The sequence below is a fragment of the Monopterus albus genome, unplaced genomic scaffold (genome assembly GCF_001952655.1).
Source record: "Monopterus albus unplaced genomic scaffold, M_albus_1.0 scaffold77.1, whole genome shotgun sequence".
Classification (NCBI taxonomy): domain Eukaryota; kingdom Metazoa; phylum Chordata; class Actinopteri; order Synbranchiformes; family Synbranchidae; genus Monopterus; species Monopterus albus.
In genome coordinates this window covers 811,935-822,200 of record NW_018127957.1, presented here as the reverse complement: position 1 = coordinate 822,200, position 10,266 = coordinate 811,935, and the positions used below count along the sequence as shown (strand labels likewise).

Sequence of the window (10,266 nt, the reverse complement as noted above, 5' to 3'; positions counted from 1 at the left end):
GTATAGCATGAATTTTTAAATTTAACTGACCCCTTAAATTGTATCCCCCTTCCCTTTCATTAAATAGTTTTTGAATTCCACCAGGTAATAAATTGTTCCTGGCTTTATACATAAACACAGCAGTCTTATATCCCACTATATCCAAAAATTGTAACAATTTAGACTGTATGAAAGCTACATTGGTGTGATCCCTATACCCCATCTTATGCACAATTCTTATCGTTCTTTTTTGTAATATATACAATGGTTGAAGTGAGCTTTTGTATGTATTTCCCCAGTTTTCAACGCCATACTCTAAGTATGGTAAGATCAATGAAGAATACAAAATGCATAATGCTTTTCCCGTCCAAAATATATCTAACCCTTGCCAATATCGATATATATACCTTCACCAGCCTTAACTATGAGTTTTAGTTGACCATAGTTTAGCTATACAATACCTAACCTTAAAGTAACCAGAGCAAAATTACATCAATTCCTAATTCAGGAAAAGGCACTGGTTTTTGCTAATTGGACAATAAACCACTAATGTTGCCATCAGTTGGAATGATTCTAAATTACACCCAGAATAATTCAGTACAAAGGTACAAAATTGAAAAGCTAACATTAGCTTGCTAATGATACCGACATATACACATTAGCCAGCTATAGCACTTATGCATCTAGCAGGAAAAAAGCCACAAATGTGTCAAATGCTTTTAATGCTTTCCATCTCCAACATGCCAAACCAATGTTAACCCTGGTTTGGCCTCATTCTTTGTCGCACTGTTTCTGTGATACAGAACGTGGCCTCTTGGGTCTAACAGGTCCACTCCCATCCTGGGTTGTACCTGCACGGGCAGCCTCCATTGTCCATCTTTGAAATGAGCCATACTGGTTTGAAAAATGCATCTTATAACCTCGAATCGGGTTAACAGTCTACCTAAAAGAAGGATCCAATGTTTTTACAACTTGGGTCTTATTTTTGTGGTTTTGACTGTGCTATCTGTCGGTTATGACACTTTGACAATCAGACAGAATGTAGACAAGCTGGCAGTTTATCCATCTCAATCACTTTGCTTTGAGTTAAAACCAAAACCAAAATACAGATTAAAAACCCTCCATGTACATAAAAGTGCGCACGCACAAGGTTTAGGGTTGATTTTTGAAGTTCAGTGTTAGTGAGAAGGCTGACAACCAAATAAAATAAACTGGATTTTTAGCTAGTTTGCTGTACAATCTCAGAAATTAAGCTGAGTAAATTAAGTTGATGCTCAAAAATGACTTAACTAAGTAGGTGAAAGTTGTCTGAATGAAACTGAGATTCTCCTTCAGGGGTAGTTTAAGGTGGCATGGCGTTATAAAGTGGGTCACCCTGCCTTCCAAAGACAGACAAAGACCCTTACAGTATACTGAGGCTTAAGCTAAAGCAGAATTTGTCATTCAAAGAAATGAAGCTTTTGGATTTGCCTGCTCAGCCATGGCAGCCGTTACTCTCATCCTTATTCCCACTTTTCCTTATCCCAAACAAATTACTGCTGCTTCCAACAGAAATGTAACAGGCATTACTTTCAGAGCACCAGAGCAACCAAAGACTACCTGACAGTGAGTGTTTAGACTAGCAAACCCAAAATCCGCTAAGAACTAAAAGTAGGGATGGTGTCCCTTTGTATGACATCTGTGAGATGGTAACAAAAGGGCCATCTAACGATTTGACACAAAAATGCCATGGCTCACTACCCATGAATGAGAAAAATGATGTAAACTTGCATGTGCATGAGTGTAGAAGATAGCAGACCTGTCCATTTGAACCTTTTAAAAAAGCACTATTACATTTATTCCAATCTTGTTCTCATCCATGAATCATTTGGAATCATTTCATTGCAGTGTTGTGAGCCAGGGGTCATTGTATGACAAGCAGGCAGTGCTGTAGACATCACAGCTAATGACACAAAGGTCCTTGGAGAATCTGCCGTAACGGAGCCCTCACAGAGTACCAAGGAAGCCATGAACAACACTGTGAGTGTTGATGTTCCACTTTAATTGCTGCCATCCACATGCGCTGAGTCAGACATCTAGTGCCGATGTGGCCCTTTCTGTTTGCTTCCTCTTGTTCAGCAAACAACAGCAGAAACACAGGACGTAATACAGCATTCAGAAACTATAACATCTCATGTTAAAGCCTGAGATGAGTACTTCAGTAGGTTGTGCCAAAAACAGAGGAAAGACTGATGACAGCTTTTGAAAGTCACCCTCAAGTGACCATTCTAGCTTTTTTCCACCATGAGAACTTAACAAGCTGTAACCAGGAGCTTCCCATACCTGTAATCTGGCGAACTTTGAAAGGCTGATATGGTTGGTTCCACTTTGCTTTTCCACTGGATTTTTCCAGGCCCTGTTTCCTTAAGGGGGGGCTGTGCTCCTTACACGCACATAAAGCTGAGCAGAGGACGTGAAGTCTTCTGTACTTTGCCTGTAGTCAACTTGCTGCCTGTTGTATATCTAAACCGGTATAAGGGTTTTTCACCAGTTGCCCATGACTGGCTTAATGTCCTCTTCACATCTCAGTCATCAGCATTACAAGCACCGTATGTAAAGAGGCACTTATACTGGGTTAGAGGCAAAACAGGGGCTTCAGTGAGTGGACCACGGGCAAAGCAGTGAAGACGTCACATTTCTGTAAGTCTGTGTTCTCCTCATTCAGCAGCTGTTTGATAAACTGCTTATACACTGTTACTGGCTGATTGTTGCACTACGGAGTGATCCTTCACATCTGCTCAGCTGACTGCATATGAGAGGGGAGCAGCCCCTCCCACCTCTAAACAGAGACCACCACAAAGAAAATACTGTGGAAAAACTGAGCAGGATGGTCTGTGTCAGCCCGGGAGGTTAAGCAGGGAGAAGTACAGGGCTTAGTACAGAAGTGCACTCTTTAGGATTTGATAGTGGAAACAAAGCATCTGAGTGCATATTTACACATTGTTCTTGTAATGTAACACTTAAGACGTGATGGCGCTGACCTTTAACCAGTCTGGGCGACAACACTACAAGCGCCCACCCTCTCCACCCTCAAGTACCTGGAACCAGTGATAGAAGAAGTACTCAGATCATTTACTTAAGTAAAAGTAGCCACTGTACAAATACTCTGCTACAAGTGAAATGTAATGCATTCAAAATGTTACTTAAGTAAAAGTACAAAAGTTTTAGCAGTAAACATACTTAAAGTGCCAAATGTAAAAGCACTGCTTATGCAAAATGGCATTATTTACATTAATGTACATCATATTAATCAATTATAATTACTAATGCATTATTGTGTACATCACATTTAAATGTTGCAGCTGGTAAAGGTAGAGCTAGTTTTAAATACCTTACATGCCTATAATTTAAATTACTGCTGGGTAGCTTGTGAATTTTACACCAAGAATCAAAAATCTCATGATTATACTGCATTTTGTTTTACTAGCCTCATTCTGAAAAGTAACTAATCAAATAAATGTAGTGAGTACAAGTACAATATTTTTCTCTGAAATGTAGTGAAGTTGAAGTATGAAATAGCAGAAAATGAAAATACTCAGGTACAGATACCTTAAAACTGCACTTAAGTACAGTACTTGAGTAAATGTACTTAGTTACTTTCCACCTCTACCTGGAATTTGATTTAGTTCTACCTCCTGAGGGGGGCCGACATTTAGCTCCTGGAACTTGTCTTCAAAATGGGTGGGGGTCAGTGGAAACAAAAGCAGTGCTCAGGGGTACAAGTTCTGTTAAGGGTCAGTAAGTTCCTACAGTGGAAACGACTGTTCCACAGTGAGTGAGCAGCAGAACTCACAGCCCGAACCAAAGAAAAAACTGACTGTCCTTGAGACAGTGTCGATACGTGAACAGCTGCTGGGACCGGAGAGGCTCCCCGAGATACTCACTCGAGCCAAACTGTAGGTGAGATCAAAATATCTGAAAGCAGATGAAAGGATCAGCTGTGTTATAGTGGGTCCAATTTCTGTTGCAATGTCACCTTACAAAAAGGCATTTAGGTGAGTCATGAGACTCGATGCGCTGAGCTCATGGGCTCCTGTAGGATCTCTGGAGTTGCTACAATAAAATCTCACCTCAAAGCCTGCATGTACTAGAATGCCTAGATATAATGCTACGTTGTGGTTGTAGTTACTAAATGACAGTTTGAATACCAGAGAGCTCACACAACCTCAGACAGCATGTGGAGATGTCCTGTAGTGCAGCACTGCATCAACCACAACAAAAAGATGACTTGTATGAGCCCTAAAGGCAGATCAGCAAAGACAGAGATGAAGAAGTATGAAGCAAAAAGATGAGGTAAAATAAGACAACAGGTCACTTACATCTATGTAGTTGGCATTGACATAATCAGAACTTGGGTCTGCAAGCAGAGAGTGGAGTTTGACCCGATGGCGATCATCTGAAATGCACAAAAAACAAGATTGATCTATTAGCCAATATAATATACAGTATTTTATTAATCATAAAAAGCAGCACTGAGGTTATCCCTCTCACATAATGAAGGTAAGAATGCGGCTTTATCATTGTTTCTTACATGAACATCCAGTAGTAACATTGCACTCAATCAGTTAATGACATCAGGGAACTATACAACTTCACTAAGTCAGACTGGGCCAAGTAACAGAACCAGTCAGATGATTAAACAGATCAGTTCAAACCTTTTGGGCATACCTATCCAAAATTTCACATACTGTACCAATGAATGGTTTAGATAATCTGTTGGCTTGTTTACAACCTAACTCACCATTTGACTCCAGGGCCAAGATGTATTAATGATGCATACACACAAAAACATGCACATGCTAGTTCCCACACATGAACTGGTATTTGAAAGAGAATGTGTGTGACACACCCTTCAGAGAAGGCTTATAGTCAGCTTTCTAGAGGCAGCTATGGGTGAAATGATGAAAACAAATATAAAATGAAAGATGCAATCTCTTAGTAAAACATTGTGTCGCTCGGTGACTCGTCCTGACTGTACCCTCTTTCAAATTTTAACCAAAGGCTCAATCATAAGCTTAAACTGAAACAGCTGTTTCAACAACAGCAGTGATGGAAGTTTATCATTTTTTAAATTCTACCCGAGCCATTATTTCATTATATCAGTAATCTTTTACTTCAACCTCAATGCTGTTGCCGTTCTTGTCACTGACAGGTCTAATGAGTGGTGAAACAGGCACAAGTATTGATATGCAAATAAATGTTTATGGCCAATTCTACTGTACATCATTTATGGTGAACTGTGGGACTGTAAATGAGGCTTGAGCAGCTATTTCCCCAGTGACTGAGATTTATAAAACAGAACCAGGCATGTGTGTGGTTATGAATGTGATGAAAAATGCATATGCACACAGTTTTAGTTGTGAATCTACACAGAGTTTTATGCCTCTGGCCACTGGTGTTAACAATGAACCACTTTTTGGATAATGTTACCCAATGCCCATGAGTAGACCAGCACACTACCAAATGAACCAAGTGTTAGTGTTATTTTTAATTTTACAGTTACTTTATTTACTCAAACTATGATGTAGTTGCCAACTGTTATAATCTCCTTCAGCTCTTTTAAAAATGACTTACACAAATAACCCAACATTAATTTTTGAAAAAGTAACACTACCTCTGATCAAAACAACCCATTAGTACAGTTTGCATTGGTACAACACAGATAAAAGAAACATTTTCATGCATGTATTATATATATAACCTAGCAAATAGCACATTATTATAAAACTGAAGGGAACACTTTCCATACATAAGAATTCAAGATGTTGCATACATTTATGTATTAATGAACAAAACTTAGATGGCATTTAGTCTTACAATGCTTTAGTGCACACCACTAATCACAATACTACTGAAAAAATAAAATAAAGCAAGTACGCAAAAAGCTAAAGCAAAATTTTCATTCCAGGGGAGATTCAATGTGCTTCAAATCAAAACAAAAGTGTGTCTACTCAGCACGCACATACAGTATACTCATAGAAAACATCCCCATAAACATAGACAACCAAGCAGCTCAGTCTGACACTTTAAACATACCAAACTAATCATCATCAACTTTATTTATATAGCACACTTAACACAGCAACAGCTGACCAAAGTGCTTAACACAAAACACAACAATAAAACAAAATTACAATTAAACAACCACCCATCATAAAACAAAAAACCTCAACAAAACAAAGCCTCATACTGGATCAAATGCCAAAAGATACAGATGAGTTTTCAAATACACTGTAAAAGTGGACAACGAGGGGGGCCTGCCTGGTGTATAGGGGCAATGCATTCCACAACTTTGGAGCCACCACAGCAAAAGCCCTGTCCCCCTAAGTCTCAGCCTAGCCCTTGGTATCTCCAGAAGCAGCTGATCAGCTGATCTGAGGCACCGAGAAGGACTATAGGGACGCAACAACTCTGTAAAATAAGAGGGGGCCAAACAATTTAAGGACTTATAAACAAATAAAAGAATCTTAAAATGGATTCTAAAATACACCGGCAGCCAGTGAAGAGAAGCCAAAATGGGAGTGATACGCTCCCCTTTGCGCCCCCAACCAGTAAATGAGCAGCCGCATTTTGAACTCTCTGAAGATGGGCAAGGGACGTCTGACTAAGCCCAAAATAGAACGCATTACAATAATCCAGGCGAGATGTAATAAACACATGTATTGCTGTCTCAAACTGCTGCCACGAAAGAAAAGGCTTTACCTTTGCCAGCTGTCGAAGGTGAAAAAAGCTAGCCCTTACAAGCACGTTCACTTGATCTTCCAATCTAAAATTGGAATCTATTTTGACACCTAGGCTTGTAACAGTCGACTGCACATACTCCTGCAAGCAACCCAGATCAACTGTGGGAGAGTCACCAAAATTATTTGGGCCAAACACTAATACTAAACTAATGTTTAAGAAACCAGGAAAACTTTCAGGCTGCTTTTCAAAACAGTGAACATTGGGACACATCAAATACAGTCTGGTAAGACAGCCCAGCAGCAGGGGCGGCAACAACCAAAAGCCACCTTACAAGGTTTTGGTTCAACTCTCAAAGCAATCAGAAGGTCAAACCCAGGAGACCAGAGAGCTCGAATAGGTTCCTACTGACTGAACAGGTCACAGAGGCACTGTGGAGCCAGGCCATTTAGGGCTTTATAGATGGAAAGTACAAGTTTATAGTCAGTCCTAAAACTAACTGGTAACCAGTGCAGATGTCTAACATCTGGATTCTGGTAGCAGCATTTGGGATTAGCAGTGGTCTGGCCACAGTCTGTTCAGGCAGACCAGAGAAAAGGGTTTTGCAAAACTCTGACAAGAAATAAATGCATAAGTTGTTGTGCATCTGCCTCAGATAAGAAACCTCTTGCTCTAGATTTATTCTTTAAATGATAAATGTGTTTGTGATGTTGGGGACTGGTTCTGAAGTGTTAACTCTGAATCACAGGTGACACCCACATTTCCAACCTGTGTACTACTTGTCAGAAGAGGCTAGAAGAGAACGCACCTCCTTCCACAGAGGCTTAGCATCAACTGCAAGGATTTCAGTCATGCCATTATGAAGCTGGAGGAAGCTGTGGGACATCCAAGTGTTTATGCCCTGGAGCTAGTGATTCTCCAGGGGACATGGACATGTATAACTGTAAGTCATGGAAGACTCAAAGACATGCAAAGACTTTAAGACTGAAATACTGTTTTAATCAGCAGAAATCAATAGCTCAGAAACTCAGAAACTCTCAGAAACAGCTTCGACTGTTGATCAACTGTCTTGGCTTTTTATTACAGCTGTAAAATTACAAACTGTCATCTGTAAATCAAAATCTAAATTTTATTAGCTCTTTCTTCTCAAAACACGCAGAGGAAGACTAGTAAATTTTCAGTCTTAATTCATCTCTGCATGCTTTCCTCAGTTTATACAAGCGCCACAGATAACAGCTATGGCAGCCTTGATGTGGACTAAGAGCTACAAGCCTGAGCAAAACAAGTTCCAAATGCGTTCGTCAAAGGCGTCGATGAAGGTTAATACTGCTGTCACTGCGCAGTACAAATTAAAGTTCACTATGCCCTTGACTGATTAAAATGATGGCCAAATAAGCTCCTGGTTCTAATACACTGGAATTATCGTTTTAAGCAATTTCTATGATGAATCCTGCCTCAACCTTTATAAGCTGCCACCACACATTGAGGAATTTTATCAAGTTTCAGTGTCTCAGACTGTAAAGACTCTGACGGCATTCCACAGTGACTCTACAGAACAACCAATATTAAGATATTGAGCTTAATTCTAAAACAATATTAAAGCCGCTGTTAAGGAATCAATTTTAATTAATCAAACCCTAATTACATTATGGCATGAATTGTTCTTTTCTAGAATTCAACTGGGAGTAAAAATAATTGCTGGGTGGCCTTTGACTCACAGGATACAGGCAGCGAAGTCATTAAATAGTAAACTAATTCACAGTGTAAGCATAAAAAAGTTATTGTTTAGCAGTGCTGTAACCTACAATAAAAGACAGATTTGAGCAGAACCAAGTAAGAATGGCATCAGCTTTTCATCCTAACTCACTATTTAACCCACTGGGCGAAATGCACTGGTGCACAAACACTTACGGCTAAGCAAGCTATCCTGCCTTCCTTTGGTCTTGTCCTTCTTTTTGGTGACATCCCAGCCATCAAAGAAACTCTGCAAAGTAAAGTTAGAGATAAGTTTTAAACAAAGACATTACAAAAAAAAGAAAAGAAAGAACCAGGGGTAATGTGTTTTTATGCATCTTCAGACTGACAATAAAAACGACTTTGCTAATGCTCTTCACAGTGTTACCCTAAGGTTGTCTGAGTAACATCACTATTATAGCATCTTGCCAAGTCATCAGCAGACATCTGTCATAATGTAGGGGGGAGAGACTGAGGCTGAGAGATGTCTGTGGCCTTGACAAGGAGGCGGCGGCCCACTGCAGTCATTCTCATTCTAGACACAGCGTGAGGCTCGCTGCTTGAAGAAATCGTTGCCTAATAATACGTCAGTGTTAAACTGCTAAATCTGTGACAGCTGTTTATGACGCCTATCTACTGAACCTGCTGGTGTGGTGAAACGAGTCATTGAATGTAAATCAATACTATAAGTGAAGGAGGAGCAGGAGGAGAAATGAAAAAAACAAAACAAAACAAAAACAAATACATGCTTGGATGAACTTGACTTGAGTCGTGCCATACTCTGTCGCACGTGGCGGTAGGCACATCCAAACTCCTGTTACTGAGGCACGCTGCCTCTCATCTGTGGCCAACCAGTCCATCTGGGTGAGGGTGGGGATAGGGGGGCAAACTGGGACCACCTGAGCTGGAGAGCACAAGCTGATCACGGGATTACATCTGACACTCTGACACTGGATCCTGTACAGGTGGTGCCAGATGTAGTCCTTCTTAATAAACCTGCCTTTGTCCAGCACCCTGTCTTGTTTGAAGCCACAACACTTTCATATTCACCTTCATGGAGTTTTACTTTATTTACTTTATTTCTTCTCTATTCTAGTATCAGCTAAATTCAACAATTAGAGCCTCTAAAAATTTGGTTTTAAATCTCAAGTAGTATCTTTTAGAATACTGATTAATAAATAAGAAGCAATCAAAGTTGAAGCTCAGAAAAAAAACATCCTTCTATATTATCTATTCAAAGTTAAATAGTCAAAAACTCAAACTAATCTGCTTTTTCAGGGCCAAGTGCGATCTGATGAAATCTGGTTGACAGTGGTCCAGTAACACAAGCAAACATCCCCGACTGGCATAAGACTTACATCCAGATATTGCAAAAACCTTAAGGTTTGTTGGACACACACGGCTGCAGAGGACCTTCCACAGAAGGTGGTCTGCGTACGTGTTCCATGCACAAAAGAATGTGACATCACTTTTCAAACTAGTGAGGAAAGGAAAAACACAAATACACAAATCTCTGTGCACAATTTCTGTGCTCATGCTGGACCCTATCACTGTTAGTAAGAAGCTGATTGACTAAATAGGTTTTGTATGATGCAATCTGCTAGGGGTATTTATTGGTCCATGATGTATAAATTCTCACAGCTGCTCACCACTGAGCTCATTTTGATAAAGTGCTGAAAAAATCCTCAAACTAGAACTGATTTCAGCTTATATCACACATACACTGGTAACACATGTAAACTGGCTGTTAACTAGCATGGCACTGTGTTGCTTGATGCCATTCAGAAGTCATGTCCACATTATTTAATGCTCAGCAGGACATCAGGCTCCATC

The 10,266-nt window shown here is 39.9% G+C and overlaps 1 protein-coding gene across 1 annotated transcript in view; it reads right to left on the bottom strand.

Moving 5' to 3' along the window:
• Positions 1-10,266, bottom strand: part of ptprua (protein tyrosine phosphatase receptor type Ua) — a 211,090-nt gene that overhangs the window by 28,484 nt on the left and 172,340 nt on the right. Inside the window, 2 exon segments of the mRNA XM_020606414.1 lie at positions 4,338-4,414; positions 8,611-8,683. Of these exon segments, the coding sequence (XP_020462070.1) occupies positions 4,338-4,414; positions 8,611-8,683 (150 nt within the window).